General features: G+C 58.9%; 2 protein-coding genes across 4 annotated transcripts in view; one reads left to right on the top strand and one right to left on the bottom strand.

Moving 5' to 3' along the window:
- Positions 1 to 723: 723 nt before the first annotated feature.
- MFSD10 (major facilitator superfamily domain containing 10) lies at positions 724 to 4864 on the top strand. 3 transcript variants are annotated; one of them, XM_079919317.1, is made up of 13 exons: positions 724 to 824; positions 1255 to 1472; positions 1574 to 1670; positions 1910 to 2013; positions 2298 to 2456; positions 2541 to 2702; positions 3024 to 3132; positions 3251 to 3362; positions 3621 to 3729; positions 3822 to 3912; positions 4038 to 4085; positions 4164 to 4253; positions 4459 to 4863. In XM_079919317.1, exons 2-13 carry the CDS (start codon positions 1299 to 1301, stop codon positions 4569 to 4571), a joined length of 1368 nt encoding a protein of 455 aa, XP_079775443.1. In that variant the 5' UTR covers positions 724 to 824; positions 1255 to 1298; the 3' UTR covers positions 4572 to 4863. The 3 variants fall into 3 exon arrangements, with proteins under 3 accessions (XP_079775443.1, XP_079775444.1, XP_079775445.1); XM_079919318.1 differs by lacking the exon at positions 4038 to 4085 and having other exon boundaries at positions 4459 to 4864; XM_079919319.1 differs by lacking the exon at positions 724 to 824 and having other exon boundaries at positions 1333 to 1472; positions 1942 to 2013; positions 4459 to 4864.
- Positions 4865 to 5362: 498 nt separating this feature from the next.
- Positions 5363 to 18659, bottom strand: part of ADD1 (adducin 1) — a 76279-nt gene continuing 62982 nt past the window's right edge. The window contains exons 11-15 of the mRNA XM_079919316.1: positions 17831 to 17932; positions 17066 to 17155; positions 11793 to 11949; positions 9291 to 9389; positions 5363 to 7289 (exon numbers count right to left, since the gene is read on the bottom strand). Of these exons, the coding sequence (XP_079775442.1) occupies positions 6925 to 7289; positions 9291 to 9389; positions 11793 to 11949; positions 17066 to 17155; positions 17831 to 17932 (813 nt within the window). The 3' untranslated portion in view covers positions 5363 to 6924. The remainder of the gene's footprint in view (positions 7290 to 9290; positions 9390 to 11792; positions 11950 to 17065; positions 17156 to 17830; positions 17933 to 18659) is intronic.

Below are 18659 nucleotides of genomic sequence, written 5' to 3'. Positions count from 1 at the left end.
CCTCAGGGAGAGCTAACACGTGTTCTCTTTGGTCGTAGGTGGAACAATTATATGTTAGGCAAAGTGTGACTGCTTGGATGTTTGAAATTTAGTGTCGTTTTCGGAGAGGTGCATGAGTGCTGAGCTGACGGGGTGGACTGTCCTTCCGGATAGTTCGGCCACAGACGCCTGAATTTCAAGGGACGGAAGGGAAGCAGGAGGTGCTGGCAGGTCCAGAAGTCCAGAACCTCCAGCTGCCGTGGGGTCTCCCCCGGCGCGGCCCCAGGACCGAGCGCGCCCTGGGGGCACCTGCTCCTCCCCGCTGACCCCGGGGCAGGCGGGGCACCGGAAAGTCCTGACCTCACGCCCCCTCCTCCTCGCCGGCCCGGCCGAGGCCCCAGGGTGGGCGAACCCGCGCCCCCGCGCATCTGCGGGCGTATTTTGGACGGGAGTGGACGATGTGAGGAGGGTCCGGTCAGGGTGGACCCCGCCCAACGGCCCTCCAGACGGAGCGCCCAAAACCCCGAGGTCCTCAGCGGGCGGGTCGTCACTCGGGCGCAGTGTCCGGGGGCAAATGGAGCTGTGGCCTGTCAGGCGCCTCCGGTTGGATCCCTTCCCACCGGTAAGCCGCTGCCGGACCCGTTATAGGGCCAAGTCGCGCGGCCTTGGAGGACCGGCCGAGGCCCCGCCCAGCGGCCGGAAGAGGGCGCGCAGGGCCGCCCACTTCCGACTGGGAGACACGCCCACTTCCGGGCGGGCGTGGCGTGGTCGGCGTGCGCTGTCCGCCCGCCGGTCCATTCCGCTTCCTTCCGTCCGTCCGTTTGTGCGGAGCGCGGAACCCGCAGGTGCAGGACGGGACGGGGCGCGCGACCAGGGATGGGCGGGTGTCTTGTTCTCCGGCTCGCGGGGCCGCCCCCGCCGCCCGCCCGGGCCTCAGTTTCCCCAGCCGCTCCGCCCGGGACCGGGGGGTGGCGGCGGGGGCGGGGAGGTACCGGAGCCGCGATGCCCCACCCCGGCCCCTGGGACGGTTGGCCTCCGGGGCTGCGGCTTCTTTGCGTAACGCCCGCAGCCTGCGTTTCCTGCTGCCCAGGGTCGGGGGAAGGGTGCACAGAGGGACTCCTGTGTTGGGTCACGGGGCAGGCAGACCCTTTAGGCGCTCGCTAGCTCTTCGCGGGTTTGGGGCACGGCGGGAGCTGGGGTCTGTTTCCCCCCCAGGTAGGTGGGTGTGGGGCTGGGGTACCCAAACGTGCCCTCGTGCGACGTGCCGTCTTGCAGAGCCGCCACACGCTCAGCCAGGCCGGATCGGAGCGGCCCCCATCATGGGCTGGGGAGCCGGCGGGAGTTGCACCCCGCGCCCGCCCATCCACCAGCAGCCGGCACCCGAAACCCGGGTGATCGCTGTGGTGTTCCTCGGCCTCCTGCTGGACCTCCTGGCCTTCACCTTGCTGCTGCCCCTGCTGCCTGCGCTGCTGGAGAGCCACGGCCGTGCGCAGGTGAGCACCCCCGGTCCCGATGCCGCTTCACCCCCGATGGCTGTCCATTGCTCCAAGCCCCTCAGGGACTCCCCAGCCCGTCACACTTCCTTGTGCCCTAGGATCCTCTTTATGGCTCGTGGCAGCGCGGGGTGGACTGGTTTGCTTCAGCCATTGGGATGCCAGCCGAGAAGAGGTACAACAGCGTCCTGTTCGGAGGTATGGTTCTTGAGCTGGGGCTGGGGGCCCATTCGGGTCCTGCCTTCCTGGTCCCTCTCTTCTCAGTCCCAGGTCTTGGTTCTCATATTCTCGCTCCTGGGTACTGTCTGTTCTTTCTCCAGGTGGGCGGTTTTGGGGCCGTCTCAGCTCAAAGTCCACGGCCTGGGGGTGCAGGGCCCAGCATGGTCCGACTCTTGGGGACTGGGCAGTGTGGTGACTGTGATCTCTGTGTCTCCCAGGTCTGATTGGCTCCATCTTCTGCTTCCTGCAGTTCCTGTCAGCGCCCCTCACGGGGGCCATCTCTGACTGCCTGGGGAGGCGCCCGGTGATGCTGCTGTCCCTGGTACGGGTGCCCACAGACGGGAGCTTCTTCCCGCCCACCAGCAGGGCCCCTCGTTGGCCCTCGTTGCCCCCTGGGGGTGGTGTTTGGGGGGGCAGTGGCTTCTGTGGCTAAGCGAGGCTGTGCCAGAGCTGCTCCTGCCACGGGGACGTTGGGAACACAAGTGGCCCTTGGATGCTGCAGAACAGGGCAGGGTCCCAGGGCACTGCTTGGGCTCGCTGGCCCCACTGTGGGCTCCTCCTGGCCTCCAGTGACCATGCCTGCCCTTGGTCCCCGCCCTGAGGCAGGCAGGCCTGGCCACCTCGTATGCCGTGTGGGCCACTTCGAAGAGCTTTGCGGCCTTCCTGGCCTCCAGGATGATTGGGGGCATCAGCAAGGGGAACGTCAGCCTCTCCACCGCCATTGTCGCCGACCTGGGCTCGTCTCCTGCCCGCAGCAGGGGCATGGTGAGTGCACTCTGGGGGGCTTAGCGGGTGGAGGGGCTCCGGGGCCTGGGTCTCCCTGCTTGGCTCAGGCAGTCTTCTCCCCAGGCAGTCATCGGGGTGGCCTTCTCTTTGGCCTTCACGCTGGGCCCCATGCTCGGCGCCTCCCTGCCCGTGGAGACGGCGCCCTGGTTGGCCCTGCTCTTCGCGGTCTCCGATCTGCTGTTCATCTGCTGCTTCTTGCCAGAGACGCTGCCCCCGGAGAAGCGGGTAAGGTGGGAGCCAGACAGGCACAGGGGCTCGCTTCCGGGGCCTGCGGGGAGGCCCGTCGCGGGCCCAGGTGCTGGGGAGGCCGAGCTGCCCGCTTCTGGTGTCCAGACGCTCTTGGGACCACAGTGCCTCCTGGGGCCCCTGCGTTCCCCAGACCCCCTACACCTCCAAAGCCTGGCAGGTAGACTGGGGGCCGGGCCTGCCAGGGCCTTGCAGGGGGCAGGGGCCAAGCAGGTTCGGGTCAAGCCCCCTCCCCCCAGGCTGCGAGGCCTGGGGACGCCACCAGCCTCGTCACAGGCTCCTCAATCCTGTCCCCTCCAGGCACCGTCCATCACGCTGGGCTTCCGAGCTGCTGTTGACCTGCTCAGCCCTCTGGCCCTGCTCTGCTTCTCAGCCGTGGCACGTGGCCCGGACCCGCCCACCGGAGTCAGTAAGGAGCAGGCCCCCCTCGTGAGGGTGGGGCTGTGGCTCCCTCGGGCTGCCCAGCGTCCCCCCGCCAGCTGCTCGGGGCCCCCTTTCCGCTGACGTGCCTTTCCGCTGCTCCGCAGGGCTGGGCAGCCTGCGCCTGCTGGGCCTGGTCTACTTCCTCTATCTTTTCCTGTTCTCGGGCCTGGAGTTCACGCTGAGCTTCCTCGTGCACCAGCGCTTCCAGTTCAGCAGGTGGGAGTGTGGGGCCCCTGCCAGGACCCTGCCTGGGCACGCCCTGCCCTCTCCCCATCCCAAGGCCCCGCAGCCCCGCTGCTTCAGGGCTGACTCCCACCTTGGCCTGTCCCCCGGGGCCCAGCCCGGGATCCCGGGGCGGGCGGTGCCTCGCGCCGAGGACGGGTGACGCACGGGCCGTCACCCAGGCTGCCTGGCTCTCCGTGTGAGCAGCACGGGCGCAGCAGGGAAGGGGTGCTGACAGCTCGCTCCTCCCAGCCTAGAGCAGGGAAAGATGTTTTTCTTCATCGGCCTCACGATGGCCACCATCCAGGGCGCCTACGCCCGGCGGATCAGCCCTGGCGGGGAGATCGCAGCTGTGAAGCGGGTACGGGAGCTCCCCTGGGCGTGGGGGCAGGTGGCGCCCCGAGCTCTGCAGAGGCAGCGGGGTGGTCCTGAGACCAGCTGTGCCGCCCGCAGGCCATCCTGCTGCTCGTCCCCGCCTTCCTTCTCATCGGTTGGGGGCACACGCTGCCCGTGCTGGGCCTGGGGCTGCTGCTCTACTCCTTCGGTGAGTGGCCCTGCCCAGGCTGGCGGGGGTGCGGTCAGGGGCCGGCGGCCGGGAATCCTGGAGGGTCGCACCCCTGTCGGCCCCTCCTCCAGGCTGACGGGCGCCTCCCTGATGTCCCCTACCAGCCGCTGCCATCGTGGTGCCCTGCCTGTCCTCTGTGGTCGCCAGCTATGGTGAGAGGCCCTTCCCTTGCCTGAGGTCACCCTGGGTGGCCCACAAGCACCTGACGGCCTCTCCCCTTTCCCCCACAGGCTCTCCCGGGCAGAAGGGTGTGGTCATGGGCACGCTGCGAAGCTTGGGCGCCCTGGCCAGGGCTCTGGGGCCCATGGTGGCCGCCTCAGGTGAGGGCCGCGCGACAGCACTCGGGGCGTGCTAGGCGCTTGGAGAGGCCCCGCCAGGCCAGGGGGCTGCTGGCCCGAGCTGGAGGCCACACAGCCCCTGCTGGCGGCCTTGGTCCCAGCTACTGAACCCCTGGCTCAGCCCCACTGTCCTGTGGGCAGGGACCTGGGCGGGGACCGTCGCCATCACCCCCTGCTGTCTCCACAGCGTACTGGCTGGCCGGGGCGCAGGGCTGCTACACCGTGTGCGCGGGGCTCTTCCTGCTCCCCTTCTCCCTCCTGCGGAAGCTGAGACCGGCAGCAACGCTCAAGGCCGAGTAGCTGAGCCACGCCTACCCCAGAGCGGGGCAGCCAACGCAGGGAGTGGGAGGCCTGGGCCAGGACGGCTCCCCACTGCCCGCCTGACCCCTCCCTCCCCGCCCCCCAGCCTGGGGCGGCCCAGGACTCGCACTTGTGCCTGTGACACTCCTGTGTGGACCTGCCTGCTGGGATCAGACTCCGAAACCTTGCAGGCTTTCTGTTCACTTGTCTTTTATACTTAGTGACACACAGCGTTCAGCCAGGCCTCTGAATGACCAAATAAAGCAGCTGTTTTATACCCAGTGCCTTCCTCCAGTGCACAGCTCTGCCTCGACACACCCACTGCCCAGGGAGACCCCCCCAGGCACCAGGAGAAGCAGCTTGAGCTGAACACACATTACAGCTCCAGGGTCCGGAAGAGCACGAGGCTTTGCCCAGGCCCGTTTCTCTCCCTTCTGCACTGTAGGGAGGGGTGGACAGGCAGATGAAGGGCTGCCCCTGCCCCCGCCCCGGGGTCAGCGCTTACCAGGTGGTACATGGGGGGTGTCCTGCACCCTGGCAGACTGGGGAGGAGCGACCCTTCCGCTTGCCCCCCCCCCCACCTCGCCTGGACCCTGCCCTCCGCGCCCTGTGGAAGAACAAGCGGGCACTGGGGCAGGGCACTTCCAGGTAGAGAGTCCTCCGTGGTCCAAAGTGATAAACTGCGTGGGATCTTTTTTTAGAACATAAGATAAACTTCTGAAGTCCTATTTTAAAGGAACAAAGAAAAGGAATTAAGATGCAAGACTGCTTCCCAAGTTTAGACAAGGAAACTGCTTAAAGAATTTTATTTGTGAGTAAAACATGTTACAGTGAAGAAAGGCTGTAGAAGTTGTCCTCCCGAGCCTGTGTCTGTATATGCAACTAAACTTCATGTTGTAATACAAAGAGTTAAGCTACAAAAATGAAATTAAAGTCATTGCATACCTGGGGTCAGAAGAAGGGATGAAAGGAAGAGCCCATGGTTAACTGAGGTGCAGGGTGAGGGTGGAGAGCTCTGCCACCATCTTGGCAATGGAACGATACACAGGAGAGAAGTGGCTTGCCTGCCAGTAAGCTCAAAGCAGAGGTCAGCGCCATGCAGCCGCTTCAGGTCCTGCCTGGGTGTCGAGTGTGTGGGACCTGAGCCCACCTCGGGCACTGGGTCCCCCGAGGGCCCCTCCCCCTCCTGGGGACCTGTCTGGGAGACAGGCTGGCACTGGAGCTCCTGGGACAGGTCACTGTCGAAGAGACACCTGGCCACCCACTAGTTCCCACTAAGCAGCTAGCTGCTATCTTCCAGGGATGTGAGTGCAGTGAAATTCACCGTGGCGCTGGAGGGCAGGAGGTGGGCTCCACGAGTGACTGCACAGGGCGTCAGGTGGGACCCCTGGGGCCAACTCCTACCCCGAACTGCCTTCTGTCAAAGTGAGGGTACCCTCCAGGCCGAGCCGAGCCGCGGTTAAGAGCAGACCCCCCAGGACAGCGCGTGGAGCCCTGCTGCGCTCTGCCACAGGCCCTGGGGAGAAAACGAAGCACAACGCAGACCGTTCGCTCACAGTGTGTCGGGTGAGCTGCAGACTTTCTGAAAGAACATCTAGAAAGCACTCTTCCCCTCCTGATGCACCTTCCCTATGACAGGGAATCGAGAGCCCCCAGTGAGTAAGGAACGGAGCCCCAAGTCTGGCTTTGGCCGCGGGGGGCCGGTGAGACCATGCATAGGTTACCTGGGTATACACAGGCCTGTCCGCTGCTGGGACTGCCGGCTCAGCCCAAACCCACCTCTCAAAAAGTCCGCCACGGTGGCCTGGGCCATTGGCGGGGACACGAGTGTTCTCACAGGACCAAGGCTTTGTGTATCCGAACAAATGAGATCACTGAGCAGCAGTGATAATGCCAGCAAGAAGCTACAGGTGTGATGCAGTCACCCGAGACCTCGGGCTGAAGGGAGCCTAGCAGAGGTGGGCCGCGGATTACTTCACAAGAGAAGGACAGCAAGAGCGGTGGAGGCCAGAGCTGGCAGGGCCACCCCCGACCCAGCCAGAACCCGGACTTAGCTAAGCCCCTGGGGACAGCGTGTCCCCGAAGGGCTCATGAGATGGGCCGAGATGCTGGTCCCTGCAGGGCAGGGCTCGGAGGTGGACGCAGAGACCAAGTCTCCCCCAGCACCTGAGGCTGCCGGCTGGGCCGCTGCGCGCGCACAAGGTTAGCACCGGTCTCCGTGGGGTTCGGTCACGCCGCGAGGGGAGCGCTAGCTATGCAGGGGTGGGCCTTTTGCATTCCATTACACAAAAAGACAGGGCACAAGACACAATCGGGGACAGTCTGGTGGCATCGGTTTGTGCAGGAAGGGCCTTCAGGAGTCACTCCTTTTCTTGCTCTTCTTCAGGAAGGAGGGAGTGCGGAATTTCTTCTTCTTTTTGGAGGGGGACTTGCCCGGAGACCCATCACTGCCAGGGTCCACAGCAGCCCCCTCCTCGGCAGCCGGGGCGGCGGCCTCGTCAGCCGCCTGGGCTGTGACTGGCTCAGGGATGGCCGCTGAAGGGGACCTGGTGGGGCCTGCAGGGCCCCCGGCTTCACAAAGCCCCTCTTCCTCCTCCTCCTCCTCCAGTGTCGGGAAGCAGAGCGCTTCTGAAGGCTCCTCAGGGGACAGGTCAGGGAGAGTCTGCGTGAAGGTGGCGGCATCGCTGTTGTCTCCCGAAGCCGGCTCCTGCGGCAGGTCTGGGGGAGGGGTGGGAGAGGCGGGGTTAGAGGGCGACTGCCTGGACCTCCCAGGGGGATGGCCAGCGCCCTGCACCAAACAAGAGTGAGAAGCTGTCAGCAGGATCTACTCTGCTTCAGGCTGGCTGCAGCTTACAGTGCAAAACGGGGGCTCAACCTCAGGGTGGTTTTTAGCTCCTTCTCATGGACAGCGTGCTGACAAAGCCAGACACCGTCCCAGGGCTTCGGTCCCCGGCCACAGAGACGGTGACGAAGGCAAGTGGAAACACTTTCAGTATTGCAACGTCTGCGCTAAACACCTGAACGCTTTTAAAGGACATGTGTTAGTAATCCTGAAATCAAGCCTAAATTTGTATCCACACCTGGTCTCCCCCAAGGAGACAACTATGTAAAGCTGCGGCAGCTGGTAGAAAACTACGAGCTGATTCCCAGACCAACATCAACACCAAACAAAGGCCATTTTAGGCTGGAGAGTTAAAAAAGAGATGAACGCTAAGGGAAGGGACAAAAAATTCAAGCCCCCTTAACAATTTGAACATGGAAACATAAAAGAACCAAATGGAACTTACTTTAAAGAAACAGCCTGAGGACTGGTTTCTAACTGACCCTGGGGGAAACCAGTTTTGTAGATTTTTTAAAATAGTCCACCAAGGTACCAGCCACTGGCAGGTTAGGCAACAGCAAACCTTCAGTGCCTGGAAATCTAGCCAAACGCCCGAAGGTGACCAGAGGCTGGGCTGAGCTGCGGAGGCGCGGCTGCACGGGACTGGGCGGGAGCAGTTAGGACTCGCTCCGCGAAGCATGCAGAGGTGGCCTGTGGGTGCTCAGGGGAACTCTGACCATCTGACAAATGTCACATTGGGAAAACAGCACTAAATGTCACTCTTCCACCCCCTCAAATTAAGCTTAAGCACCCAGTTTAAGCAGAGATCCAAACACATGCGACCCCCGTGCAGCAGGTGGCAAAATCCCAGCCTGAGTCTAGTTTAGACTTGTCTCGAAGGCTCAGCAGGACCACGTGGTCCTTCTGAAACTTCTGAGACCCAGAGTGCTTGGAGCAGTGCCACCTCGGCCCTGGGGGGACTCGAGGACAGGCTGCCCACCGCACAGCTCAGGGGGACCCAGCCCCTTCCAGGAAGGCCACTGCCCAGAATGGAGGAACTGGGTAGAAGAAGGGCCTTTGTTTTTATTTTGAATAAACAAAAAACAAAAATTAATAAGCAACAAAGAAGCAGAGGAATGAGGCAAAGCACAGGGAAATTCCAATTAAACAGCAGAGGGCCAGGCAGCAGGCGGTACTTACTATGGTAACAGGTACTCTTTAGCACATCCACCTCCTGTTTGTAACGCAGCCACAGGAAGAGAAAAGCACAGGTAGAGAATCTATGCATTCAGTCACAGCCATCGGGTTACAGAAGGAGAATGGCCAGGCCATTCTTGTGGACACAGAAAAGGGCAGGAGGTGGGCCACAGGCTCCCGACAGGCACGGGAAGCACAACGTACAAGACCGAGGGACAGACACGCAGGCCACACGTCACAGAAACACGGTGGGTGGTCTGGGAGGCCAGGGGAGGCGGGCACTCTCCACGGACTGGGAAATATGGCCAAAGAATGCAGCCCTGTGGCCCAGACACAACAGAGGACGTTTCCGGGGCTGATCCGAGCACAGGAAGGTTTAGGAAACGTGCAAGCAGTGGGCAAAACTGACATCGAGAATGAAGGCAGGTTCCGATCCCCAGCGACTGTCCTCCCACCTGTGACGTCACGCTAACGAATCTGTGTGGCCTCAAGTTACCCCGGACAGAACCAACACGGGAGCGGAGGCGGCTGGGCAAGCTCAGCGCGGATGATGTACTGGTTTCCATGCAAACGCACTTGGCTGTTACGTGTCAGTTCAACTGCCACACTCAGCTGCTTTTCTCACACAAAGCCCGAAGTTCGGCCCCTCCTGGCGATGCCGCCCCAGGCAGCCGCACACCCACCTCCACCCCAGGGCTCACCTTCCTCCAGCTTGATGGGGGCGCTCGGGGGAGCGTGGGGGGCAGCAGGGGGCTCTGGAGGGCTCTCTTCTTTGTCTTCTCTAGTCTCGTCCAGATTCTCTGCAGGTGCACAGAGCGCGGAAAGAGCACGGTGAAGGCCTTTGGACACGGCGGGCCTCCCCTCGCCCCCTCCTGGGCGGACGGGCCCTCCCGCCCTGCCCATCGGGCTGCCTCGGGGAGGGCGGGGGGGCGGGGGCGCTGCTCAGGCCGCAAGCAAGAGCCCAAGAAGGGAAGGGCTCGCAGCCGCTGGCCTCAACCTTTTCCCCATCCCTACCCAAGAGGACAAAGGAAGCCACTCCTGACTGGGCTGTGGATCTCGGTTTGAGAATCTGCCAGAGCTGCCTCTGTGACGGGCTGTGACCCGTGACCCCCCGCCTGTCCTCTCCTGTCCTCTAGTGAGGGGCCCCTCCCCATGTCCTCACCATCCTGCCTCTCCCACTGCTGGGCAAGAGCCCAGGGTCCCAAGCACCCTCGCCCTACTTGCCACCTCAGGCAACATTACAGGAGTGTGACCTTGGTTTTAATTTGTTATTTAGAGCATTTTCTACCAATAATTTAAACTTGGCAGTTGTAACACGTATTTCTATTTTCTATAGTGAAGTATGCTAAGGACCAGAGGAAAAATTACAAGAACTAGGTAGGACTCAGGACCCAGAAGATTCCAAGTCCACCTCTCATTTAGGGAAAAATATATACCAGTATTATCTTAATGCCTTAAATCTCCTTCTCTCATTGAAACTTTTCATGTTAATAGCTTCGGACCAACTTGCCTCCCCAAGTCCCCCAAGCCTGCAGCTCCCTTCCTGAAGCCAGGTGTCTCTAAACAGAGGCATTCACACCTCCTGCCTGAGGGAACAAATTCCTTCAGCCGGAAAAGCAGCCAAAGGCCAGGGGCTTTCTTCCTCGTGCCTGAGGTGCTGCCTCGCAGACAGCCTGCGATCACTGCGGCACACACTGCCCGCCCCCCACGCCGTGCCCAGAGCCAGCACCAGTACTGGGCAGGGCTTTCCTGGCAGTGGCCCCTGGCTGCCACTCCCACTGCTGACAGCTCTGTGATCGCACAGCATGATCACAGCTGTCCCCATGCACATCCACTCACTTGCTGTGACATCACTCCTCATGGAGCCTCACATATAGAGGAAATATTTGTATCTTGTGGTTTAACTCAAACAAACAAAAAAAAAATCCAGGTTTCCCAGACACTGGAAGGGTCTGAGTCCAAAGGGAAGACACACATATATGTGCCCAGGAACTGGGATTAGGCTACAGGACCAATAGCTCAGGCCCACACACCAGTTCTTACTCTAAGGCAAGTAATTATGGCCACAGCTCAGACAGAGCTTTCTGCAGGCCTGCATGCACCGCTCAGGAGATGATCAGAATCAGTGCTGTGACCAGAAGATCAGGCTCACTCTGAATCCATGTGCAGCAAGCCTTAATTTTAAGGTATATATAACCAAGCGACAGGCAGTGATGGTGTAACACACTGAAAAACAATTCAGCAGCAGTTTTTTTGCACAACTCAAATTCCAATAGCAGCTATGTGATGCATTATGTAATCGGTCTAAAACAAGACTAAAAAAAAATGTTAAATTGGGGCAAATCAGAGGTTGCGTTTGAAGCAGGAATAGTTCCCAGGATGGTCCCCCATCGACCTGGAGGGTAACTGTGGGATTTCCATTCCAGGAGGGCTGCTCCCAAGAGGAAGAAGCGTGGTCCATACTAAGGTCCCGGGGACAGCAGCATGAACTTCCTGGAGGGGACGTCATGCCCCAGGGTCTTCGTGGTAACCAACCCAGGGCACTCAGGGACAGTGATTCAGACCCATGAGCCTTCGTGTCAGAGGCAGTGGGAGGCTGGCTTCTCTCTTAGTTTTCAAAATGTCTGGATGTGCTTTTAAAAACCTGAAGTATACACCACTGTAAAGCAATTATACCCCAATAAAGATGTTAAAAAAAACCCTGAAGTTTGAAACAAGCTGCTCCCAGAGGTTCTGGCTCTCAGAGCCGTTTACTTTCCTTTGTTGTAAAATAGTCCCAACATGTTTTGCAAAAATATGACCTCCTATGTCAGTGAGCTACTGAGAGAAACAAAGGCTGCACCAGCATTGGCCACACCCTTCACAGGGTTTCGCTCGTCCCTGGGCCTGTGACCACGCCCAGCCAGGGAGCTCTCGGGCTTATGGAGGAAAGGAGTCTGTCAGAAAACTCCAAGCCGTGACTTCAGCTGAGATGAAGGTGGGAGGAGACTGCGTGCAGGGGCGCAGGTCACAGACCCGGGCCGGCCTCCGCCACACGGAACAGACTGCTCTATTCTGCTCTCTCCGGGAGCAGAGCAGAATGCACACGGAATGGCATGCTGTGCTTATCTTCCATGGCCACCTACAGTCGGCCCAGGACAGAGGAGCCCGCGGAGCACGTCCTCCTGCCTCCTCCTGCACCCAGGACCCACGGGGCTGCTCACCTTCGGGGCCCCTGTGCTTGCGCTCCACCGCTCTGCGGTAGTCGTCCAGCTCGCGGTCGGTGAGCGTGCTGAAGGGGTTGGGGCCCGTGGTGCTCACAATGACGTGGGGCTGGTACTCCTTCTCAATGATGGCCTTGGAGGCTGTCACCAGCTCGCCCTGCGGACAGAAAGGGACGGCTGGTCTACAAGAGCCCTGCCGCTCCAGGACTGTCCCTCCTCCCGGGCAAGGGTGGGGCAGGGCGCACACACATCCCTGAGAGGCCCTGAGGCTCAGGCTGAGCGGCAGCCTTCAGCAGTAGAAGACTGAGCAACACATGCAGCTGGGGAGAGACTCCTAGGAAAGTCCTTCAGATTTCAGAAGCAAAGGCACCAACGTGCAGATCTAGTGGGTAGAGCACCGCAGGGAGAGGCCCATCCCCTCACAGACAGACAGGGATGGATGGAAAAGGGGACTTTTCAAGTCGACTACCCTCCTCCCAAATGAGAAAACGTCATGACCACAACACTCAGATGGGTGTGCTCGGAAATGTGCTCATGCTCTAAGAGCACAGAAAAGTTCTGTCCTTTTGACTGTGCATTTGATTTGTAGCTAGATCCTGTTAACTTACCGCAAAACATTAAGAGGTAACAGAATGTCACAAAACACCAGCCCTTGTCTGAGGAATTTGGAAAAGTGTAAGAATTTATACAAAAGAAAAAAGAAAGCTTAAGCAAAGCGAAGCACACAGGTGGCCCGGCCCTCGAGGAGGAGGCCAACGCAGCCAGGCCGCACAGGCAGGGAGCAGCGGGCAGCCCTCGGGCGCTACGCCCGCCCACCCTCGCCTGCCCAGCACAGCTCGGTGCCCCGCAGCCCGCCAGCTTGGCCCCCACACCCTCTGGGGCTCAGTTTTGAGAAAGTTAACCAGAACCCAAGCACGTGCCCGTTACTTAATGAGAACTCCTGAAAGCCAGTGAAAACGGGAGAACCCACAATCATTTCGATGCCAGGCCTGGCCCGGCAGCGCTCTCCTCGGTGGGCGAACCCCAGAGGGAGAGGGCGTGCCAGCGACGTGCACGAGAGACAGGGCCAGGCCGAGTCACAGGAAATTCAGCCCACCGGCCAACTGCTCCCCTGGGAACCTGGGCTGAGCAGTCACTGTCCAGCGACACGGACCCCAGGGGAGAGAAGGAAAAGGCTGAAATCCGCAGCCTGTGCTCAGAGAGCCTCGAGATCGGAAGTCAGCTGCCTAGATGGGGAGGGGGCTCCTTCTGAGCGGGCCCGACCCCAGGTCGACCGGCTTTTCCTTCAGAAGTAGCCCAGCCTCCCCGGACAGGCATCGGATCCTCGTCTGCCACGAGTTAGCTCTGTGGCCTAAGACAAGCGCCTTCCTGTCCATGGGCCTGTTTTATAGGCCTCAGGAGGGGCCTGCCTGGCTGACCATAGCTAAGACGTGCTGAGCACTAACATTCTAGGATCTACGGCAACTAGGGAACTGCGTTTGCATCCTGGTATCACCGCCAGTAAAATGAGATGGAGATTCGAGCTTTCAGAGAAATGTTTACATCACTTAAATCAAATGTTCAGTCAACTGCCACGGAGATGCCCTGTGGTCAAGCAAGGTCCTTTCTGTCTGGAACACCTGGCCCTCGAGGTGCAGCATGGCCGGCTCCTGCCCCCACCAGCAGGGAGCTCCCTCCTCCAGATTCCTCAGCCGAGGGCCGAGCTGCCTTCCAGACCAGCTCTTAACAGATACAGGGACACAGGGACCCTGCTATTTGGAGGGAAGGAGACACAGATACGCTTGAGATGCAGAGGGACGCAGGCCCGCTGTGGAGCAATCGAGGCCGAGAAACCAGGACGCGCAGCGGCTGCTCCCGCCAGCAGGCCCCACGGAGACTCTCGCTGCTGCCGTCACTTGGAGCCACCACCACGGGCTCTAAGCAGGACAGACGCCCAGCAACTACGTCTGCCCCGACTGACACCACCTGTGTGGGATAACAGCTCCAGCTCCGAAGCTGTGCAAACCTGGTCTAGTGCCCTGACCTCTCTGAGCATCAGGTTTTCACCTGTAAAACCTACTCAGGTTTGAATTTACACTCCAGGTGCCGGGCCACACACACACTAGATGCTCAACACCAAGTGCACCGGGCGAGTCCACAAGCTGGGCCGCAGGCCTCCTTGCATTTCTACCATGCGGCAGGCGGCGGCAGGCACACGCACCAACAGGGACGCTTACGCTACTCAAATCGCACAAGAGTTCTCCCCCGCGCTGGACAACTTTCGGCGTAGACTTTCCCACCCTGGTCTCTAACGACTCGATTCAGTCGTGATGAGGTCCAGAGGGCTGCATGCTGGCTTGTGCAGCACTGGAGCCAAGCGCGCCTGCAGCAGGGCTCAGCGTTCCTTTCAGAACCGGAGTGTCGGGGTGTGGCTGGCGACGCACTGCCCCTCCTCCGTCAGAAGACACCCCCTGCCCTGTGTGAACAGCTATCACCATGAGGGAGAGATGGAGGCAAAGCAAAGTCCTTCCAGAAAAGCCCCAACTTCCCGAGTCCCAAACACCTGTTCCTCAAGTTCTCAAACGGGCAGCAAGTATCCATACACTTGCCTTACCGGGAAGAGGACGCGTTTAGGACATTAACAAGCCCAGTCCTTCCCTGGTCGAGTTAGAACTCAACTCGCCAGCAAGCAGTGCCATCTTCCAGGAGTAACGCCATCTGCACTTGAGGTCCACACGAAAGGACGTGGACACAGACCCAGCCCAGGACGCTGGTGGAGTCAAAGCACACTCTCACCGCTGGAGGGAGACACCCGCCGCGGGAAGAAGACCAAGGCTGCGAACGCGAGCGCCAGGAGGATGGGGGAGGAAAACCAGGGACAGAAGCCTGTGTCTGGGGATGTCGACATCCCCCCAGCTGGGAGCAGTCTCCTCGGCTAACCTCACCGGACACGGCACTCACAGCGGCACGCCGCTCAGATCTGCTGCGGGGAGGACGCCGCAATCTCCACGAGTCTCACTCCCACAGACTCTCAACTTCCCAGCCAGGCGTGAGGGGGGCCCTACGTACACCTCTTCGGGAAGCGGTCGCAGGTGACTGTGACGCGCCCCCAAATCCGAACACCACTCGGCAGAGCGAGAGCCAGACTGTAACTGGAGCCACGAGAGCTCCCTCCAGTGCAGCTCCCCGGCCCACCCTGCATACAGCCCTCACAGCAGCACGCAGAAACCACCACGTGCAGTGTAATGCCGGAGAGACTGCACAGCAATGGCTAGGAATTCGGCTCGAGCCCACAAAGCTGGAGGTGGCTTGGGGCTTTCACAGCAAGCACCCTGGGGTCGTGGACTCAACACACTTGGACGCATCTGAGAGAAAGAATTATGAACTAACAAGATCACAACAGCTTCTGGTCCAAAGGAGCGACATGAGAAACAAGCACCAGGGGTAAGAAGCCATCTTTCTCCCCTGCTCTGAGCAGTTCCTCTAAGAATGGCAGCTGGAAGTACTCTCTAAGGACGAGGAAAAATGGGGCCCACTGAATTAATATATAAATGTGCAAGAAAATTTTATCAGCAGGGCTTCCAGACAGGCATATAGGATCATTAGTGCAAATCTGATTTCTCTGGCAATGGGAACATTGATAAAATCATATTTGCCTCTCACTGGGGGTGTATTAATCGAAAGAGACCCTGAAAATTCCCTTTGAACACAGGGTACACACCACTAAGACACTCAGCCACGTGGGCAGCCACTCTGGCTCTGCACATCAGCAGCCTGAGTGTGTAGAGGGTTTCCTTCCACCTGGGCAAGTTACACCAGATACGTTTTCCACCTACTGTACATGTCAGGCACCCACGTACACAGAGAAATTACAATTCTGGGTTTCAAATTTTCATAAGTATTTCTTCCCCCTTGCAACATTTAAAACAATCTAGGTTTTTTTTATTTTCTATTTTTTTAAGGTAAAAATACATTTCCTCAACCAGGGCTGGCAAAGACTGTCCTGTTTCATTTCCCAGCCCTCTGAAACGACGTCTTTCAATCCTACAACCTCTGACTGCCACGCTCATTTCACCCGCGGTCACAGCTGAGAAGCGAAGGCGGTAGGTCTCGCGGGGGAGCTGACACGCTCGTGGCCCACCCGTGAGCCTTCTGCAGTTGGCACCTTGGAAAAGGCAAGCTCCTCAATCCCCAAAGCATGCACCAGCCAAAGTCACATGCAGAACTTCAGAAACATCCCTAAGGTCAGCCATTTCTCAGCACAACATAAAAATGCTAAAAATTGTAAAAATAACCTCATACAAAATGCTGTATTTAAAGAAGCAGAACAGAACCTTTTGGACGATCTCACAAATAACTGAGAGATCCGTTTAAAGCTCCTGCGGTACCTAAGACAATACCTAGCGAGAGCAACGGGTGGGGGCGGGGGGGGGGGTAAAGAGCAGGGTGTGCCGACAGGTAGCTGAGGACGGGGCGGTGAGTACCTTTCTAAAAGAGACAGACTTAGCGGGACTAAAGGTCTGCTCTGTACGCTCGAGCCCTTCGATTGTTTCCGTACAGTCAGAGAGGGGCGCGTCCTGCAACAGTAAACTGAGTCGTCAGAGCCCACCAGGCCCGGCTGTGGAACATCAACGAGAGCACAGGATGGAGCCAGCTGAGAGCATGCAGCGGGACAGCCGTCCACAGCGATGCAGCGGTGATGGCGGTGCAACGTGCAAACACGGGCCACAGAACCAGGACCACAGCTGGCCAACGTCAGAAAATGCAACAACAATCACCAACCCCGGTGAGTCATGTTTAAAACATTCGGTGGCAACTTCATTTTCAGAGATAACTACTTACACAATTATCTTCAATGTGCCACGAGGTACAATCCTTTTACAGAAATGCGTGTAAATGTGGACCACATTTACAGGAACCCTCTGCACTTTTCCCCAAGCAGCACTTTGTTGTGGACAGCAATCTATACAAGAACCAAAGTCCACGACACCCACCCTCTTCCAGCGTTGTACACAGTTCACCGCTAACACCGGGCGGACCCAGGCCCTGAGCCAGGCATGCACGATGCGGAGCTGGGCTGGGGGGGGGACACGGCCCTGGGCATGCTTATGCTTGGTCTGCCACTCAAGGAAAAGTGGCTGGGTCACTTCTTATCATGACGACTTTGAACAAAGAAAACTGGCTGCCTAGGACACTTACCTCATAGTCATTCTCTCCCAACTTAAGAATAATTTTGGAGCAGGCAGTCATTAGAGCCACCACCCACTACCGTCAGAGACATTCTGAGCTCTCACCTGGACGAGGCTCCTGTCCATCACTACACCACACAACACCTGGGACTGGGGGCCCGCGGTCTTAATGTCCTGTAGGTTCTGCTCTCGAATCTGAGGATGGCAAGAAGGGAAACACACATCAACAGTACAGAGAAACCTCGCTGTGGCTGAAAGTCACCGTTTGTGCTCTTGGGCCCCCAGCACAAGCTGCTATTCTGTTCTGCCCTGCACCCCAGTGGGTCCTGCGTGACCACCGTGCCCGCTTAACGGTGCTGGTCCAGCCCGATTAGTAATTCATGGGTCTGAGGAGATGGAGGGCCCCTTCCAGATGACTTCGGCAGGCACAGACCTCACTGAACTCACTAACTTGAGGGGAGGCACCCCCTGTGTGCCCATCTTTTAGTGACACTGTGAACACTGGTGGATCTCATGTTCCAATATACCAAACGTTCTAACTCTTCAAATGAACCCTGCAAGGCAGGGGGCAAAGGCTGTTCTTGCCAGGAACAGGCTCTGCACCTTCAATTCTGCCCTGCTATGTGAGCAGGTGCTGGTTCAACAACGAGGGCCAAAGCGTCTGCTGCTCACGCACTGCCACGGCACTTCATCAGCACGGCAGCAAAGCAGCGTGAAGGGAGGACCTCGGCAGTCACGTGGTGGCAGCAGAGGTCCTCCTGGAGCTACACCCTCTCCCCCTGCAGCCGCAGGCCTCCTGCCCCACCCAGGGCTGCCTCCTCCCGCACACATGTCAGCTTCCACCGATTGCTGGTGGCAGTCAGTGCACACCTTGTTCCTCATCTCCTGGACCTCTTTTGGGTTGGTGTTCAGTGGGACGAACAGGTTGGGGACGGCAGAGGCGGGAGTCCTGTGTCCATCCTCTTTAGTCCACTGTAATAGCAAGGACAGTTGAAAAGTCAGAATCGTGACAACAGTAAGTGACACCACAGCATCCAGTCTGTCCAACTCCTCTCACATCTGGTCATGCACTGAACTTCACAGAGAGTGAACCAATGACCACACCGCCTGGGTCACTGCAGTGGCTGGAAACCAGTAATGCTGGAAGCCAGAGCTGTGACTGACTGGCAAGTGCCAGCCAGAGTGCCCAGCTGACATCTAGGGTGCGACACGGGCTGACGACAGAGCTATGCCCCATGACTCCCTCGGACAAGCCGTGGGGGACCCTTCAGAGCACACTGGTTCACCACTCTGAGAGTCCTCAACACCAAAGCCAGCTGGAAGCATGAGATGACAGGGTCATGAGAAGCGGTGTGATGCTGCTGTCCAGGTGAGGGGAGACTCTGTGCGGTGAGGCAAGAGTGGGCATCACCAAAGTTTTGCATTAAAATAAACTACCGCACCAGAATGTACTGTTTGCGTAGCTATTTCAACCCAAGAAGATTACTGCGTGAAGACTTATACAGTAGCTACCTGCGGAGGAGTTTGGTGATGTCAAACACTTTATATAATTAATACTTTTGAGTGTTACAAAAATGTCCCAAACGAACTTAAAGCGCTCACGAACCCTTCCTGGAAGGCTGTTTTAGACCCCAGTGCGTGTTATATCAGCATGCTGCACCTTTCATGCGTACTTTTTTTCGGACCTCCAATCAAGTAT

The sequence above is a fragment of the Stenella coeruleoalba genome (genome assembly GCF_951394435.1).
Source record: "Stenella coeruleoalba genome assembly, chromosome: 4".
Taxonomy (NCBI): Eukaryota; Metazoa; Chordata; class Mammalia; order Artiodactyla; family Delphinidae; genus Stenella; species Stenella coeruleoalba.
Note: the sequence above shows the minus strand (reverse complement) of the source record. Positions and strands in the feature narration are given on the sequence as shown.

What these genes read in the sequence shown, in the direction of transcription:
- MFSD10 (XM_079919317.1), top strand. Translation starts at nt 1,299, where the DNA reads ATGGGCTGGGGAGCCGGCGGGAGTTGCACCCCGCGCCCGCCCATCCAC. An exon ending in GGACCCGCCCACCGGAGTCA is followed by an intron (nt 3,133 to 3,250) that starts GTAAGGAGCAGG and finishes GCTGCTCCGCAG; the next exon opens with GGCTGGGCAGCCTGCGCCTG. An exon ending in GCCCATGGTGGCCGCCTCAG is followed by an intron (nt 4,254 to 4,458) that starts GTGAGGGCCGCG and finishes CTGTCTCCACAG; the next exon opens with CGTACTGGCTGGCCGGGGCG.